General features: G+C 37.4%; 1 protein-coding gene across 2 annotated transcripts in view; it reads left to right on the forward strand.

Annotated features, from left to right (window-relative positions):
• The first annotated feature begins 12,155 nt into the window (after positions 1-12,155).
• The window catches only part of fam114a1 (family with sequence similarity 114 member A1), a 71,771-nt gene continuing 63,378 nt past the window's right edge, over positions 12,156-20,548 (forward strand). Inside the window, exons 1-4 of one of the 2 annotated variants that reach the window (XM_039751297.1) lie at positions 12,180-12,275; positions 12,636-12,756; positions 18,064-18,432; positions 19,739-19,817. In XM_039751297.1, the coding sequence (XP_039607231.1) occupies positions 18,076-18,432; positions 19,739-19,817 (436 nt within the window). In that variant the 5' untranslated portion in view covers positions 12,180-12,275; positions 12,636-12,756; positions 18,064-18,075. Of the gene's footprint in view, positions 12,276-12,635; positions 12,757-18,063; positions 18,433-19,738; positions 19,818-20,548 lie in introns of both variants that reach the window. The other variant, XM_039751296.1, reaches the window with a different exon arrangement.

The raw sequence follows: 20,548 nt of genomic DNA on the forward strand, positions 1-20,548 counted from the left end.
AGTTTAAAAATGTGAGATATCTGGAGGCATATAGCCCAATACTTTATTAGGTAAATATAACGAACTGGTGTAATGTATCAATGGCATGATGTGAAGGTTTAACCAAAGTGATTTACTGAAGCAGAAAAGGCTGGGCAAACTGGGTAAGGGACAGCCATACTAAAAACTTTGGTTTCTGGTATTTTAATTAGACTTGATGGCAGATCACTTTAGGCTTCCTGGGTTTGAAATTTGCAAGGCTTTTGATTACATTTTATCTCCTGATTTCTTCTCTTCAAAAATTTGCCTTAATTCTTAATGTGGCAGAATAAACAGAGTGCAATCGGTTTAGTAAAGGGATGGAGATCAATACGTGGATAAGTGTCTGCAGGCAACAGTGAAGCATGGTGGAGGTCTGCAGGTCTGGAGGTGCATTCCTGAAAATGGAGTTGGTGATCTAAATAGAAGCCCCCTCACTCCTGAGAAATACCGGCCAGATTGTTATCCAGAATGCAATACCATCAGGGAAGTGTTTGATTGGTCCTAGCTTCATTCTGCAACATGACAATGACCCAACACACACAGCCAAAACAGGGAGTCCTGCAACAGATGGTATCATCCCTACAAAGAGCCTTGGTATCAACATCATCGTTCCAATCTGGGATTACTTGTGGAGACAGAAGTAAGTAGGACAGCCAAAATCTGCAGTTTGACTGGGACATGTTCTCCAAGAGGCACAGAACAACCTACAACACGTATGTTCAGAAACTGCATGACAGTGGACCTCATATTTTTAAGGTAAACTGTAGTCACATCAGTTATCGGTTTTACAGGTTTTTTCTGTTTACTGTAATTTCTAGAGAATGTATTTATTAATAAAAACTATTTGTGGTATTAAATTAAAAAAAAATCCCTGTTTTACAGCATTAATTCACAAGTAGTTAAGACATTTGCACAATACTGTATATATCAAGTATAATGGGTTATGGGCTACTGTATTTCCATTAAAATGTATTCAATTAACATCTCACTGTAAATCTTTATCACCACGTATAGACTGTTCTCACCAAGTTTATTTTCAATAAAATGTTATGAAGAATCATCATTTTCAATTTGCACTGCCATCATGCATAACGGTTCTTACATGTCAATGTCTACTATGCTGCTCTTCATACTGTCTCTGCAGTCTTCCTCTTCTCTTGGTACCCTTTATTCTGAAGCCCTTTTCTCCTCATTACATGTGCAAAAAATTCAAGCTGTCTTTGTTTGATTTTTTTGCCAGCTTTCTTTCAAATCGAGCATTAACTACAGCTTCTTCATTTGTCGTGTGTGCTGTCCACGATGCTCTTATCAAACATCTGAGAAACCACAACTCAGCTGCTTCAATCCATGTCTACGTGGCTTTGGATATTTGTCCATGTCATGCATCTATAAAGCATCACTGACCAGATATAAGTCTTCATCATTCTCAGTCTGGTTTTTGTGCTTATTTGTCTTGATGTAAACAGTCTATTCCTCTTTTGAAAAGCTGTTTTAGCCATCCCAACTTCCCTCTTAATCTCTTCTTCACATTTGCCATTCCATGTGATGGTGGACCCCAAATAGTGAAATTGATCCACCTGCTTCACTATCTTTTCATGCACCATGAGACTACACTTGGGATCTGATGATTTTTTTTTTTTGTTTGTTTTTACGATGAAGCATCGTTTTGATGTTTAAGCTTAGCCCTTTCCTTTCACTACACTTTCCAGTAGTTGTTACATTTGCATACTGTAGTTACATTTACCTATTTGGCTTACACCTTTATTCAGGATAACTTACAACATTTATGATACAATTGGTTACATTTCTTTTTAGTTTTCCAATTGGAGCACAGGCAGATCAAGTGACTTGCTCAGGGTCACACAGTGTGAGTAACAGGATCTGAACCCATAGACATAGAATTACTAGACACTGCATGACCAGCAGCATCGTACGTCAATGTTGCTGCCATATTGCGAGTGGCACTGCTGTAGAGTGAAGTAGTGGATAAAGATGCCTCACGCATGTGCTGCTTGGGATTGTACAAACCGCTGTATGCTCCAATCCAGATCCCGGGGAATTACATTTCACAGGTAAGGCTGAACAATTGTTTTGGTTATATCTGGCAATTAGAAAATCCTGTTTTATAATCTTAACTTTAGCTATCCCAGGCTAAGCTAGCAAAGCTATGCATTTATGTGCTCAAGTGAGCCTCCAAATAACGTTTTGGCTAAATGTATTTAGTTACTATGTAGATTGTTGTTAGCTGTTAACATTTCTCAAACTTTGAAGGTTTCCCAAAGAAATCCACCTCAGGAAGCAGTGGGAGGTAGCCCTTAGACGGGATTTTGAGAAAGCTGTCCTGTGATGTGTGCCGTGCTAGTTTGGTAACAGATGCTGTACCGGCATCATATGATCAAAGCTACCACTTGCTCACATTAAAAAACAAAGGAGGTTTCATGACTCCTTCTGACTGGTACAGTCAAGGTGGTCGAAGAAGCTGAGCGTGTTATCCGACAGTCGACATTAGGACAAGCTGTCAGTGTATCTTTGATCAATCAGTTTGTTCGGGCTGAGATTGGTTCAGATGATGTGTTTTTTCTCCGGGAGCACATTGAGGAAACACAGTTTGAAATTGACAACCATCATTTAATGCTCATGTCTAAGGCTGCAACATATTGCCAGACTGAATACTCTCAAATTACAGGATCTGAGTGAGCGAGAGGGAGTGTAAGCCTGCAGGGGATCAGTGAGGTAGGGGGGAGCAAGACTGTGGAGAGCTTTAAATGTTAAGGGCAGTATTTTGTATTGTATTCAGTAGTGAACAGGGAGCCAGTGAAGTTGAGAGAGAAGAGGTGTAATATGTTCAGTGGATTTAGAACAGCAGGTTATTATCCTGGCAGCAGAATTTTGAAGAAGTTGTAAGAAATGGATACGTTTTTGTAGCATGCCAGATAGAATAGCATTACAGTAATCTATACGTGAGGTGACTCGCGCATTATCCAATACTTCAGTACTGTGTTGCGTAAGAACAGGACGAAGTCTAGAAATGTTTCAGAGATGGAAGAAGGCAGTCCGAAAAAATGTTACTTATATGGAAGGAATTATTTAATAATAATAATTATGTTTATTAGTAGTAGTAGTAGTAGTAGTATTGTTATTATTATTAATTAATAATTGCCATTATTAGCGTATGAATGGATATAAATAATTGCATTTAAACGATTCGCCAAAATCTGTTGTATGTAAACAATACTGTTTTAAATGTTATTGTTTTTTCATCAGAAAACCCGGTTTCCACGTCTGCCTGTATTAGTTTAAATGGCACTTTTGCCACTCGCATTATGGCGGATGTGTTGACGTATCGTGTCGACTGGGCAACACAGTGAATGCAGAGTCTATCTTTATATGTCTGTGTCTGAACCTACAACCTCAGGGTCTGAAGTCCAAAGCCTTAACCACAACATCACAACAACATCACACTCCTGCTGAAGCTTCTCCCAGTTTATAAATCAGACAAACTAGTTCCTCAGTGCTTGTATATAACATACATTCAACATCCACAATATAAATATAGCATTTCACGTACCCTTCCCTCCCATAAAACCATATTGTTCCTCCAATAATCTGCCCTCAGTTTATTCTCAGTAGAAATTATTTTTGTCACATGGCTCAATAAGATAATCGTTCTGTGTATTTTGCATTTAACTGTTCTTAACTGTTCCAGTGTTTTTTGGCAATGCCACAAAAGTGGATCTGTTTAAGTTGTCTGGTATATACCCAGTGTTATATACGTCATTAGTCAATTATGTCAGCTTACTAATTTCAGATTCTTTCAAAGCCTCTGTCATTTCCACTGGAATTTTATGCAGCTCAATATCTTTTCCTTTTTTCGTTTTCTTCATAGCATGTCTAATTTCTTATATCATTATGTCTGGTCTATCAATGAGTTTATTTGTTATTTGTGGCTCTGTTTTTTGATCTCAGTATAGTTGTTTAAAGTATTCTTCTTAGAGTTCTCATATGCCTTCTTTTTTCAGTAGTATTGTCTCATCTTTTGCTCTTATGTACCAATTTGTGATGCACACTGATACTGACGGTAATCCTTTTATCTTCCTGTACATTCTTTGTATACTGTATCTGCTTTTTCTAGTTGGTCTATTTGTTAACAATTTTTGCTTTACCAGTTTTCTTCTGTTTCCTTGAATTTCTTCTTTTTTGTTTATCCAGCTCACTGTATTTGGAAATATGTCTGAAATGTTAATTTTGAAACAGTTTATTCCGATGTACCACAGATATACAAACATATAATAAAGCCTTGACTTGACTAATATACTGTAGAATGAAAGTAAAAGATAACTTGAACTTTGAACTTTACTGCCACGCAGCATAGTTTCTAGGAATTTCTTTTGGAGTTACATCCATAACCATAAAATAGTAAACAGAATTAAACAACAAAATATACAATACATGACACCATCACAACATTACATACAAAAAACACAAATACATAAAACAATAAAGTAAAGTAGAATTGCACTCTAGTCCAGTAATATATCAAGTAAGTCCAATATAAAATAAGAATAATTTATATTAAATGGAGAATATAAAATCAGGAAGAGACAAAAGAATCAGAGACTGTGTTTAACAATAGTGACTGCAGTAAGAATGAAACCTAAAGTTTCCTCAATGGTAATAACTGAAAGAGATGGTTTCCCAGGCGAGTGTTGTCTTTGATTATATTTATGGCCCATTTCTTGACCAGTGATGTATACAGGATCTCAATAGATTCCAGTTTCGGTTGAAGGTGGAGGTCGGATTACATCAGGGATCGGCTCTGAGCCCTTTCTTATTTGCAATGGTGATGGACAGGTTGCCAGATGAGATTAGACAGGAGTCCCCATGGACTATGATGTTTGTTGATAACATTGTGATCTGTAGCGAGAGTAGGGAGCAGGTTGAGGAGACCCTGGAGAGGTGAAGATATGCTCTAGAGAGGAGAGGAATGAAGGTCAGTAGGAACAAGAGAGGATATGTGTGTAAATGAGAGGGAAGTCAGTGGAATAGTGAGGATGCAAGGAGTAGAGTTGGCAAAAGTTAATGAGTTTAAATACTTGAGATGATCAGTACAGAGTAACGGGGATTATGGAAGAGAGGTGAAAAACAGAGTGCAGGCAGGGTGGAATGGGTGGAGAAGAGTGTCAGGAGTGATTTATGACAAACGGATATCAGCAAGAGTGAAAAGGACGATTTACAGGATGATAGTGAGACCAGCTATGTTATATGGGTTGGAGACGGTGGCACTGACTAGAAAGCAGGAGACAGAGCTGGAGGTAGCAGAGTTAAAGATGCTAAGATTTGAACTGGGTGTGACGAGGATGGACAGCATTAGAAATGAGTACATTACAGGAAACCCACTTACTAAGTAAGGATCAGTTCCGGCTGCAAAAAGACTGGACTGGCCAAATGTTCCATTCTAGTTTTACAAAGAAAACTAGAGGGGTGGGAATTCTCATACATAGAACAGTACCATTTGTAGCATCAGATGTAGTATTGGATCCTGAAGGGAGATATGTGATGGTCATGGGAGACTTATCTAACTGTAAAATGATTTTGATAAATGTTTATGCACCTAATGTTGATGATAAGGAATTTATACAAAATTTATTTGCATCCATTCCCAATCTGAACACTCATAAACGTATAATGGCTGGGGACTTTAATTGTGTTCTAAATCCACTTTTAGATAAGACTTCCTCCACAGGGGGAACGGCAACTAACACCGCAAAGATAATTACAAAGTTTATAACTGATCACAACTTATCAGATCCCTGGAGGTTTTTAAACCCAAATTCAAGAACATATTCTTTCTACTCACCAGTACATCATTGCTACTCAAGGATTGATTACTTCTTTATAGATAATAACTTCTTGCCTAAGATTAAATCTTGTAAATACGATGCTATTGTTATTTCAGACCATGCTCCGATGATCTTGGAGCTGAAATTACTAAGCCCCATACACTCACCCGCAGATGGCGTCTCAATCCGCTTCTATTAGCTGACGAGAATTGTACTGAATTTATATCCAAACAAATTGAATTCTTTCTAGAGACAAATACATCCCCTGAGATCTCTGCAGGAATACTCTGGGAAACTCTTAAGGCCTTCTTAAGAGGACAGATTATCTCATATCTTTCCCACAGAAATAAATCCGAGCGAAGAAAGTAGCAGAGATAAAAAGCGAAATTACTAAAATAGATGAAGAACATGCCAGACTACCAAGCGAGACTCTACATAAGAGGAGGCAGGCTCTACATTCAGAATTAAACCTCTTGACAACTAAAGAAACCGAACAACTAATTTACAAATCCAGACATCATTATTATGAACATGGAGAGAAAGCTAATAAGCTTTTAGCAACAAATTCACAAGCAAGATGTACGCAACGCAATCTCGTAATTACTAACACTAACGGAGATAAAATCATCGAACACAAAAATATAATGTACACTTTTAGAGACTACTATAAATCCCTATATACTACTGAGTTTAAAGAAGACAATATACAATCTAATGCATTTCTGGATAAATTACAGATACCACAAATTGACGCTATTAGTGTGGAGGAGCTCGATAAACCTCTGTCATTATCAGAATTACTGGATGCTATAAAGTCACTCCAAGGTGGAAAAGCAGCAGGCCCTGACGGCTACCCTGCAGAGTTTTACAAGAAATTCTCCGCTCAGCTAGCTCCCTCCTATTAGCAACATTTACAGAAGCCAGAGATAACCAATCTCTTCCACAAACCTTTCGCCAAGCACTAATCACTGTCTTTCCAAAACAAAATAAGGACTTATTACAATGTGCATCATACAGACCAATTTCACTTCTGAATAACGACGTTAAAATACTCTCTAAAATCATAGCTAGAAGGATGGAGAAAGTGCTCCCTCAGTAATATCACAAGACCAAACTGGATTTATTAGGGGCCGACACTTATCTTCAAATCTTCGACGCCTGTTTAATGTAATATACTCACCAACTAAATCAAACACCCCAGAAATATTATTATCATTGGATGCAGAAAAGCATTCGACATGATTGAATGGAAATACCTTTTACTATTTTGGAGAAGTTTGGGTTTGGCCCAACATTTGTGCATGGATTAAATTACTGTATACTAACCCAGAAGCTTCAGTTTGCATCAATAACATTTGCTCAGACTACTTTAAACTAGAACGTGGCACAAGACAAGGATGCCCTTTGTCACCACTGCTGTTTGCAATTGCCATTGAACCACTGGCAATACATTGTCGAAATACTGATCAGATAAAGGGGATTAGCAGAGAAGGACTGGAACAGAAAATCTCATTATATGCAGATGACATGGTACTGTATATATCGGACCCAGAAAATTCTGTGCCTGCAGTCTTAGCAGCACTCACAGAATTTCAAAAGCTCTCTGGTCTCAGAATTAATCTGAATAAAAGTGTACTCTTTCCGTGAATTCAAGCATATAATATTAGATTAGACACCCTTCCTTTTATCATTGCAGAACAGTTTAAATACCTCGGGGTAAACATCACAAGTAAACATAAAGCTCTTTATCAACAAAATTTCGTCGTCTGCATGGAAAAAATTAAACAAGACTTGCATAGATGGTCAACCCTTCATCTCACACTAGCTGGAAGAATTAACACTGTTAAGATGAATATTCTTCCTAAGCTCCTTTTTATTTCAAAACATACCAATATACATTAATAAATCGTTCTTTAAGCAATTAGATTCAACAATAACCTCATTTATTTGGAATTCTAAACATCCACGCATCAAAAGAGCGACCCTACAAAGACAAAAGGCAGAAGGCGGCATGGCTCTACCTAACTTCCAGTTTTATTACTGGGCAAATATACAGTCGATAAGAACCTGGACACAAATAGAAGAACATACACAGGCATGGACCGCAATAGAAGTAAAATCCTGCAGTACTTCTTTGTATTCCTTGCTTTGTGCTCCAATAAACACACGTTATCGGCAATACACTAATAACCCAATTGTGCTCCACTCACTTAGAATCTGGAACCAATGTAGAAAGCATTTTAAGACGGAGAAGCTTCTTTCTGTGGCACCCTGCAAAAGAACCACCTCTTTCAACCCTCACAAACATATGCAGTTTTAATATCTGGAAAAATTTGGAATTAACTTGCTTAGAGATCTTTATATAGACAACGTCTTTGCATCCTATGAACAATTACATTCCAAATTTAACATTCCAGCTACAAATTTCTTTCACTATCTTCAAATCAGGAACTTTGTTAAACAGAACCTTCCAGATTTTCCTCATCTTGCACCCTCATCCACGCTGGAAAAATTATTGCTCAATTTCAAGGAGTTAGACTCCATCTCTACAATATATAAAATCCTTTTACAATCCCTTCCTTTCAAAGATCCAAGAGGACACTGGGAAAATGACCTCTCAATTAATATATCAGAAAAGGAGTGGAAAGTAGCAATGCAGAGAATTCACTCAAGCTCCATATGCAAAGCATACAATTATACAACTCAAAATTATATATCGAGCACATCTGTCTCGACTAAAACTCTCAAAATGTTTCCAGGGCATGATCCAACCTGTGAACGCTGCAAAAGCCCAGCCTCACTAGGTCACATGTTCTGGGCCTGCTCCAAATTAACATTATTCTGGACAAAAATTTTTAATTACCTCTCAGACAGTCTTGGACTCACAATCCCTCCTAACCCATTAACAGCTGTGTTTGGGGTTCTTCCAGAGGGTCTTAAAGTGGAGAAAGACAAACAAATTGTGATTGCATTCACTACACTTTTGGCACGCAGACTTATTCTGATAAACTGGAAGAACGCAAACTCTCCTCTTTTAAGTCAGTGGGAAACTGATGTGTTATATTATTTAAAATTGGAAAAAATCAAATACTCAGTTAGAGGATCTGTGCAGACTTTTTCAAAACATGGCAGGATCTAATCAGTAATATTTTGAAATGATTTTATAAAGCACAGAGAATTTGTTGATTTAGGTATTTTTAAAAGCCTTAAATTTTACACCGTTTGGCTTGCTCTCTCTCTCAAGGGTGGGGATCGATCTGTTCTTAGTATAATTCTTTTTTTTTGTAAAACGTGATTGCTATGTATTGATTGTAATAAAATTAATAAATAAAAAAAAAAGAAAAAAAAAAAAAAAAGAAATGAGTACATTAGAGGGTCAGCTCAGGTTGGACCATTAGGAATCAAAGTCAGAGAGGTGAGACTGCGTTGGTTTGGACATGTGCAGAGGAGAAATAATGAGTATATTGGGAGAAGGATGTTAAAGATAGAGCTGCCAGGAAAAAGGAAAAGAGGAAGGCCTAAGAGAAGGTTTATAGATGTGGTGAGAGAGGGCATGCAGGTGACGGGTGTGACAGAGCAAGATGCAGAGGATAGGAAGATATGGAAAAAGATGATCTGCTGTGGTGACCCCTAATGGGAGCAGCCGAAAGAAGAATGTTTTCTTCTGACTGAATAACATACTGCAGTTTATGTTTTGAGTGCTTTCAATAACAGCTCAATACAACTGTACCAGCACTGAATGGCACAAATTAAACTTTTTAAGTTGAAGAAGAAAAAAGATCTGCCATTGATCTTTTTTGATTAGACCAGTTTTGTTTTCTACCCACAATAGACTGTGATTGATTGTTGTGCCAAGAAATGTAAATAATTCTACTCGTTGACAGTGACATCATTTATAACTAGAAATGTAGGAGGAGAGGAGTGTCTCCTAATACCCACAATCATTTTTACTGTTTTAAGGAATTCAAAATAAGGTTGTTGAGGGTGCACCAACTGGTTAGCCGATCCATCTCCCTCTGATACGGCATTGCAGGGTGGCCAGTCAGGGTGGTGTCATCAGCAGACTTCAGCAGTTTGACAGATGGGTGTACAGAAAAAAAAAGGATGGGGAACAGAACACAGCCATGAGGGGACCCTGACTGATACTTGTCAACCTTCTTTGTCTGACATGTGTTACTTAGAAAGTCAAGCAGCATCATGCAAAGGAGGTGACAGAACACAGCCATGATGGGACCCTAACTAATACTTGCCAACCTTCTTTGTCTGATATATGTTACTTAGAAAGTCAAGCAGCATCGTGCAAAGGAGGTGCTTCTCAGTGGCTGGGACAGGGTGACCGGTTGTAATTGAGGGAAGAATGAATGCCACTAAATACAGAGAGGTCCTTGAAGAAAACCTTTTCCAGAGTGCATGCAACCTCAAATTGGGGTGATGGTTCACTCTTCAGCATGAAGAAAATGGTTTCAAGAGAAGTCTCTGATTGTCTTTGAGTGGCTGATCCAAACCCCAGACTTAAACTCCAACAACTGTGGAAAGACCTGAAGATGGTGGTTTACTGATGCTTCCCATTGGCTGCATAAGAACAGCCAGAGCAGACTACACTTCCTGAGGCGACTCAAGTCTTTTGTGCAGGAAGCTGCTGGAAATGTTTTACATGTTCATTGTAGCCAGTGTGTGTTGTTCTATGCAGTGGTCTCCTGGAGACACAACTTGAGTTCAGCCAATGCAAATCACCAAAAAACTTTATTAGTAAAGCCAGTTCCAATGCTGGGCTGACTCTGGACAGTCTTTAGGCTGTTGTGGAGAAGAGAATGTTGATAAAATTGGATGCCATCCCCTGCAGGGGGCACATTTTTGTAGTACTTTTAGTCACAGGCTCAATTTTCCACAGTGTACATACAGTAGATACGCCTCTTAGAATAATTTCTGCCTGCTGCCATTAGGCAGTTCAATGCTTCTTTCCAACGTCCCTTTCTTCACTCCAGGTAGAACCCACAGGAGAATCATATAAATTCCAATTTACTACAGATATTTTTAGCATAATATTGAAATAATATTAAATTAATTTAAATTATATCTTTTTATTCTTTTGCCTTATATTGCACTTTGAGTCTATTGCTGTGCATTCTGTGTTTTAAGGCTTTTTGTTTTGCTGAGTATGCATTTGAACTTCCCCTTGGGGATTAATAAATTATATCTAATCTAGCAGAATCTGAGTGAATCGTCCATGAAGAATGGGGTAAACTGACCAAGGTGTGCAAAACTTGTAGAGACTTACCCAAGAAGACTTGAAACCGTAATTGCTGCTAGAGGGTATTCTACAAAGTACTGAATTAAAGGTTTGAATACTTATACAAACGTGAGATTTCAGTAATTTTCTCAAAACATGTTTTATCTATCATTATGGGTTACTGAGTGTAGAATGATTAGTAAAAATAGTAAATTTATCTATTTAAAATCAAATCTGCAACACAATAAACTGTAAAGAAAGTGAATGGGGTCTGAATAGTTTCTAAATCAAAGGTATCTGATTAAACGTCCAGCTGAGGAGAGAAAAACAAAACATCCAGTCAGTAGTATTCCAGGCGAAAATATACAGGGGTCTTGTGGTGCCAAGAGGACAAGTTTCTGTTCTGGTCATTTTTCAGTATAAAATGCCACATGTTGATGGTAATAGCTACAGATAAATATGTTACAGCGCTGTCATTACTTGTTAGGCTTCCCATCAATAGGAGATACAGTGGCTCTGACAGTGTTCTGTTGTTATGCTACTTAGAAAAACAGAGCGGAAATGGCCGTAGCTAGGAAGTCATAATTGCCATGATTAAAAAAATAATAATAAGGCAGAGAAGTTACTACATAACAGTCGAAAGTGTAACTCTAAAGGAGAGTGTTCAGCCTCGTCTTTACACTGACACAGAAGGCTTATCCTTTACACTCAGTGATTCAACATTTTACCTTTAAAATATTTATAACAGCATTTTTTTAAATGCTCCGTATCAACACAATATGGCATTATTAACAAGAGTCCACTGCTGAAATGCACTGTTGCTTATCCCATGTTTAGTTTGTGCCTTTAGACCGACGCTGCTGCATATGTTCTGTGGAAAAAAACTTCATAAATTGATTGAATCATGTTTGTTATTTTCATTCCAAATGAAGCATTCGTATTTAGTAAATGCGGAAACTGTGGAGACATCAGGAATACAACACTGTGCAGAGTCCAATCGGCAGACACAGCGTCCACATTGCCGTGCACTACCAGAGCCCGGTGACGTCACCGTACGGGCGCGTCTTCTGCCTGCCGACGTGGCGACAGGAGCGGGGGCGCGCATCCTGGCGTCAGACGCGAAGCTCCTGAGGAACTGGAAACCTCTAGGAAAGTTGCGACTACTCCACAGTAAAAACTAACAGGTTAGTATTTCATCTAAGGGCAAGCTAATTGAAAGCTCATAATTATCTGTAGAAGCAGAAAGACAGAGCAAAAAATGTTTTATCACTCTGCAACATTACGAAATGAGAAAGAAATGAGATTTGAATTTGAACATTTTCATCATTATGGCATCTGTACATGCATCAGTTTTCTGTCATTTAGGTTTCATTATCTTGCTTTCTTAGACTGATTCAGTCATTTGGACGATGCTGCTCTTAAACTGCCATCTAATATCATTTGCCTTATGAGATTTCTGTGTACAGTTACTTTTTATTTGTGGGTTCTTTGCTGAGTGATAGAAGACTGCGAAGTGGTGTAAACTTAACTTTTCTCGTTTTCAGATCGCAAACGTTAAATTCAAATAAGAATTAAAATGAAATGCTGAAGATTTGTTTTCACACCAGCAAACGAGGAATGTTTGCATCCTTCAAAGTCAATTGCAGATGCTGAAGAAGTCGTAATGTATGCATAATACTGTAGAGTCATTCTTTTGAGCATAAAAAAGTTGCACGAATTCAGATTTAGTTTCAGTTAATAGCACCAGATATAGCCCAACATTATTGTTACTCATGCTTGAAAATAAATCAAGGTACTGTATTTAGTGTATCTAATGTGGATGCAGATTCAGATGTTATAGTTACTTGGTTGGTGATTCAGCCATACTTTATATTATATTTCATATTGTTAATATTTGTTCAATGCCAACAATAATGTTATAGATAACGTAAAGTTAATTGTAATTGTGTTTTTTATTCAAAGCAAAAAGTTTTTAGAAACATATTTGTACCCAACTCTACAGTATGTTCACTAGTGACAGGACCATTATTAATAAGGAGACCATCAAAGGAACTCAGTTCTTGAACATGTAGGAGAACACTAAAACTGCCTGAGGTTGTTTTTTAGTACGGTGGCAGATGTTGTCATGATTTAATCCGTTATCACTGAGACAGCCAGTCACATATAGACCATGAAGGTTTAAAGAGGAGGCGCTTGTGTTTTGTGATTTTTGTCTGCTGCCACATCCCTTTTAGGGGCAGACTACTGCTTTTTCATGTGGGTGGGGCAGGAGAAATATAGGTTCTTTTTCTTTTCAAGACCCTGGTTAAGACTGCTTCTGTTACTGTGAATTGTAAGATTTGTGTCAGTTTTCAAATTTCTTTTCAGAATTACATGAGTTTTGCCTTTCCTGTTCAATAGTTTTTTGTTCAATGTGAATCATTTGTTTGAAAAAATGTCCTCAGTAAAGATTCCCATGACTGTGAGGATGATGTCAGGAATAATTTTGGCATTTTTGGTATCTACTTGTCTATGTATTGGACCGGTTTTATTCAGAGATTTAAAATTGAATGTAAGGGATGGAGCATCAAATTCTGTATACTGTATAGCTTATTGGCTGCCAGCAATCACTTTTTTGACCTTGGTATGCTGTGACTGTAACAATATGTGTTACTAGTTATGATGTTCAGTATATTCATAAAAATGCTTTGAAATGATGTTTGATACAAAAACTGCTGCTATATACAGTTAGGTCCATAAATATTTGGACAGAGACAACTTTTTTAAATTTTGGTTCTGTACATTACCACAATGAATTTTAAATGAAACAACTCAGATGCAGTTGAAGTGCAGACTTTCAGCTTTAATTCAGTGGGTTGAACAAAAAGATTACATAAAAATGTGAGGCAACTAAAGCATTTTTTAACACAATCCCTTTATTTCAGGGGCTCAAAAGTAATTGGACAAATTAAATAACTGGAAATAAAATGTTCATTTCTAATACTTGGTTGAAAACCCTTTGCTGGCAATGACAGCCTGAAATCTTGAACTCATGGACATCACCAGATGCTGGGTTTCCTCCTTTTTAATGCTCTGCCAGGCCTTTACTGCAGCGGCTTTCAGTTGCTGTTTGTTTTATGGGCCTTTCTGTCCGAAGTTTAGTCTTCAACAAGTGAAATGCATGCTCAATTAAGTTAAGATCAGGTGACGGACTTGGCTATTCAAGAATTTTCCACTTCTTTGCTTTAATAAACTCCTGGGTTGCTTTGGATGTATGTTTTGGGTCATTGTCCATCTGTATCATGAAACGCTGCCCAATCAGTTTGACTGCATTTAGCTGGATTTGAGCAGACAGCATATCTCTGAACACCTCAGAATTCATTCGGCTGCTTCTGTCCTGTGTCACATCATCAATAAACACTAGTGTCCCAGTGCCACTCGCAGCCATGCACGCCCAAGCCATCACACTGCCTCCACCATGTTTTATAGATGATGTGGTATGCTTTGGATAATGAGCTGTTCCAAGCTTTCTCCATACTTTTTTCTTGTCATCATTCTGGTATAGGTTGATCTTGGTTTCATCTGTCCAAAGAATGTTTTTCCAGAACTGTGCTGGCTTTTTTAGATGTTCTTTAGCAAAGTCCAATCTAGCCTTTCTATTCTTGAGGCTTATGAGTGGCCTTTACCTTGCAGTGCACCCTCTGTATTTACTTTCATGCAGTCTTCTCTTTATGGTAGACTTGGATATCGATACGCCTACCCCCTGGAGAGTGTTGTTCACTTGGTTGGCTGTTGTGAAGGGGTTTCTCTTCACCATGGAAATGATTCTGCGATCGTCCACCACTGTTGTCTTCCGTGGATGTCCAGGGGCCTCATGTATAACGCAGTAGAACTCGTACTATAACATGGCGTAAGCACAAAAGCCGAAATGTGCTTATGCATAGAAAAATCCAGATGCAGGAATCTGCGTACTCCAACTTCCACGTTCTTCCGCTACATAAATCACGATCAGCGTGAAAACTAACGCTCGTGCACGCGCTTTTATGTAACGCCCCAACTCCTCCCAGAATTACACCTCTTTGAATATGCAAATGAATATAAATTGCCCTTAAACTCAGCCTTCTGTGAAAAGACAATGGAAAAAGCATGGGGGAAAATATAAGAATTTCAGCGAATACCAAGTGGAGGCAAAGGAAAAACATAATATTTGTTCAAATAAACCGTGGTATAATCAATAAAAAGAAGCTGATCGAGTGACATAGCGTGTTGGAGAAACTTGAAAGCTCACATTCACAAAATCACACAGTGCCGGAAATAAAAAAGAAGTCACATATCAAAGTCGTCGTGAAAAGGCAAGTAATAGCCCACTGTCTGAGTGTCATATGAAAGCTTATTAGGGTACAGAGAAAAAAAGGCACACAGTGGGGAAAAAGCACGAAATGTCAACTTCAATCTTGACATTTCCACTTTAATTACGTAGTTTATTTTGTCATTAAAGTAGAACATCATAAACTTCATCTTAAAACCGTTTAATTAACCAGTTTCTCAAATCACATCGTAATTAAAGTAGCACGTTAAATGCTTTGTTTTGTATTTGATCTTCTATGTGCCTATGTGTGTGAATCACTAATTGCTTCTTAAACCGGCTCTCTTCCTCCGATAGGACACAGAATCCATTACATTCGTGATATTCCAGCTCTCTGAATAACAAAAATACTGAGATGTATATGTGATATAATTTTCATGATGATAGGAGTTTAAGCACGTTATTAAACATGTGTTTCACTTGGATGAAATGATTTATTGCAGCAGTACTGAGGGGCGGCTCTAGGCTTGTGGTGGCACTGGGCAGAGGAAGAATCGGTGGCTCCTTCGCCCGCCAATGTCAGTAAGGTAGCTTATGCACGGTGGATGGCCACGTCCGTTGCAGACACTGCATAGCCGCCTCGTGCTCATGACACAAGCATTTAACTTTTGCCGAAATTTGTCGCTGCATTTTAGCTTTGTTGTTATTTTCTCTTTCTGTTTTATATTCAATATATATTGGCGTAGCCGTCACTGCAGTCAGTGCTTTTCTTTCCCCAAGTAACCGATCACCACACAATCAGCTCTGTAATAGAAGTTAAGCCATCTGTAAGCTTAGCGCCAATTCTTCAAAACGTTTAAGGAACATTGAAATATCTTCGTAGTACATGTTTAATTATTCTATCCTTAACGACACTCCCAGTGAAGAATATAGATTATTTAAATGAAGTTAAAGTTTTATCTGTATAATTTAATAAACATATTTTGCTGCATTTCACCTTAAAAATGATATCGTCATCATATGTAAATACGCGCTTTATAAAGTGGCTCAGGTTGTGCGATATTATAACTGTAGTGCAAGTTTACAGTGGGGTGATTGTACTTATAAGTACAAAGAGTTCTACAAGGTGCAATTGATTGAGTGCGTTTATAGTTCTTGGGATGAAACTGTTTCTGAACCGCGAGGTCTGTACAGGAAAGGCTTTAAAACGTTTTGCAGTGGCTGAGACAGCGTGTCCTTGAAGCTGTATACCGTTAATTCTCTTTCCGATCAGCTGCTGCTGTGATTCATACTCAGATACAGTGATATAAATACTCTGAGTGGTGCAGTGAGAGTAATATGGAAAAAGATGATCCACTGTGGCAACTCCTAACGGGAGGAGCTGAAAGAAGAAGAAGAAGAAGGTGCAGTTAGAGTAACAGCGCTAAAGCAGTTATGGTATTTGGAATACTATGGCCATTCCCTGGACCATTATATTGTTACAAGTTAATTACAATCAGATGCATTACACTGATAAACAATATGCGGTTACTTTCAGTGTATTTATAAAGCCGTGTCAGGAAAATAATGAGTAACCACACAGGAACAGTAGCATTGGTTTGATGCTGGGTGCCGCCAGTCTACAAAACCGAGCGGAGAACTTGCGTACGACAAGATATGAGGTACCGTGGAAAAGTGCGTGGCTTTATGCCAAGTGTAGGTTTTATACATCGCGATTTGAACGTGGAAAAGTTCTTACGCAACATTTCTGTGCGTACGCACCGTTTATACATGAGGCCCCAGGTCTTTTTGCGTTGCTGAGTCCACCAGTGCTTGCTTTCTTTCTCAGGATGTACCAAACTGTAGATTTTGCCACTCGTAATATTGTAGCAATTTCTCGGATGGGTTTTTTTCTGTTTTCACAGCTTAAGGATGGCTTTCCTCTTTCACCTGCATGGAGAGCTCCTTTGACCCCATGTTGTCTGTTCACAGCAAAATCTTCCACATGCAAGCACCACACCTCAAATCAACTCCAGGCCTTTTATCTGCTTAATTGATAATGACATAACAATGGACTTGCCCACACCTACCCATGAAATAGCCTTTGAGTCAATTGTCAAGTTACTTTTGAGCCCCTAAAATGAAGGGATTGTGTTAAAAAATTTTAAAATTTAGTTTCCTCACATTTTCATGCAGTCTGCACTTCAACTGCATCTGAGTTGTTTCATTTAAAATTCATTGTGGTAATGTACAGAACTGAAATTATAAAAAAGTTGTCTCTGTCCAAATATTTATGGACCTAACTGTATGGTGTGTGTTTATTATGTGGTGCCAAACAGGCAAGTATATAGAATTTCTGAATATATAATATGCTGATATTATGTATTCAGAAATTATTTCATATATGCAGAACTGACTTCATATATATTTAGACTTTCAATATACTGTACCTGCCTGTTTTGCACACCTATGTACATGTGTGTATATATATATATATATATATATATATATATATATATATATATATATACATATATATATATATATATATATATTTATGAAATTTCATTTACATTTACATATACTATATATATATATATATATATATATATAAAAAGATTTTAAAGTTTATTCATTCAAATAGAACATCTACTTAATGGTTGATAATTTTTTTTGTGTCTAACTTGTTTCTTTATCATTTCACTCAGCTATGAATAAAAATGTCACAGGCTGAGGCAGTTGACAGTGTTACTGCTGAACTGAGCAGTCAGCTGTCCCTCTCCCACACTGAGCATGTGGCAAGTATAAAAGATGAAGGCCACCATAATGAAGCCTTAGATGCAGAAAATGTGCCCTCTGACCTGGGACAAAAAGAAAGTTCTTCTGTGGAGGGCATTGATCTTCAATCTGAGGATGTAATTTTCCCAAAGCATGGCATCAGGGAGGAACTGGATGAAGGAGCACTGCCTCCAAGCTCAGGACTGCCAAAGAATCAAGAGACAGAATGTAGTGAATTACTGAACCTTGAGGTCAAACTGTCCGAATTAGATACAGGAGAAAACAGAGAGAATGAACAGGTACATACCATGTTTGTTATACATAGATGCTTTTTGAATTTGGCTTGACAATACAGTTTTCATTTATTATTTCTAATTAGAATCTTTTAGTGAACAACAGTGTTACTGAAACACAAATTATATACAAATTACAGATGTTCTTCAAATACAGAATATAGAAATATGAGTACTTTCAGAATAACATCATGCATCATGTTTATGTGATCTCTCACATAGATAGCTCTTATAACATGTTCAAATCTTGTCTGTATTGAGCCTACATATTCTATCAGTGTTTATGTGGATTTTTTTTTTTCTAGGTACTCCGGCTTTTCCCATATGCTGAATATGTGTAGGCTATGAAGATTTCTAAATCTAAATTGACTCTGTGTATATGTAACTGTGCCCTCAAGTGCAAAACCATCTTGTCCAGAAACAGTATCTGCCTTGTGTCTGATATTACAAAGACAGACTCTCACCCTACTCCGACCTAGTTTTGGGATAAGCAAACTCATAAAAGGAAGGAGTATTGTGTTCCAGCTGTAAAGACCTTTTTTGTTGTTCTTGTATTTTTATAACCATGAAAAATTAGTTTAGGGCTATGAAGCATAAAACATTAATTTATATGGAACGGAGTTATGTTATATTTATTCATCACTTATTACAGTTTAATTAAACTGCTTAATGCATCTATTCAATAATTAACTTTAACAACAGTGCAATTTCCCATTCATGGCTGTTTTGCACCAAGAACAGAATTAGGCCCAGTAATTCTAATAGTGTTGAAAAGAGTTCTTGATCAATTTAAACAGCATTTCTAAATATGATAGGCACCTTCAGTGAATCTTGAGGAGACAAAAAAACTCAATAAAATGGGATACCTAGTGATGCAACCAAACTTTGTACAGTAGATACATTTGTATGGTAAAATATAATTAATATTTTAAAATTAATTTGGTCAACATAAGATGCCCTAATCTTCTAAATATTAGGCTTTTTTAAGTGTAAATTGTCCGTGATTGTTTAACTTATTAATGTTAAGTTGCATTATTTAGAAATGGAATGGTTACTCTAACAGCACTCTGAGTAGTGTATTTAATTGTTTCTCCATCTGCATACAATACATTTTCTTCTTATCACTTTTCATCCTTTCCTACTTTTCACATGTATTACTCCTGTGTTCTCTACTCAGGCTTAACATTTTATAGCAGTTTTTTCTGCCCTAAGACTGCAATAAACGTTATAACAAATATATATAAAAGTAAGACTTTAGATGCATGAATGGTTAACCAGGTTATCATGTAATTTTGTTGATATTTTCCTTTAGATACAAACTACTTTAACCTCAGGAAAAGGTTGGGGATCCTGGGGAAAGTCTATTTTGACAACAGCAACATCCACCATAGGTGAGTTCTTCTACTGTCTTTTAAATTTGTTCCATAATCATTTTATTTCATTTTCAGTAATCCTTTTTCTTTGAACATCATGCCACTGTATGCTGCAATAGTGTGTAAGGATGGTAGGACAACAGGGCTTGACTTTACAATAATCTAATTCCAACAAAGCTCTAAACCTGTTGCTTTTTGTCAGTCTTGGAATTGTTGCATGAGGTAATTTCCAGATAATTTGAAGTTAATTATTCAGCATTTAAATGGATTATTTACAATTTGACAAACATTTAAGATAACTGCCAGTCTTCCCAGCAGAAAGCATCCTTTATACTTTGAGAAACCATAGGCTTTTGTCAACATGGTAGATGTTACATTTTAGATTTATTATCAAAAAAGAATTAATGAGTTTGGTTTTTCTGGATGGGGCATCCAGCTGATAGCCACGTCTGTATCTAAAGGAACATTGACACAGGTTTGCAAAGATGAATTTAAATGAACCATAAATGTCCTGAGGAGTTTTGAGACAAATTAGGTTGTTGTTCATAGGGCATGGACACCTTAGATTATATTCAGTCCACCATACCCGAGGCCTCATATATTAATGGTGCGTATGCACAAAAATGTTGCTTTTGCCCTTTTCCATTCTGACATCGACACGTATAAAAACTAAACTTGGCGTAAAACTATGCACATTTTCACAGCAGCCTCAGACCATGCATACGCACATTTCTGCTCGGTTTTGTAAA

The sequence above is a fragment of the Polypterus senegalus genome, chromosome 4, assembly GCF_016835505.1.
Source record: "Polypterus senegalus isolate Bchr_013 chromosome 4, ASM1683550v1, whole genome shotgun sequence".
Taxonomy (NCBI): domain Eukaryota; kingdom Metazoa; phylum Chordata; class Cladistia; order Polypteriformes; family Polypteridae; genus Polypterus; species Polypterus senegalus.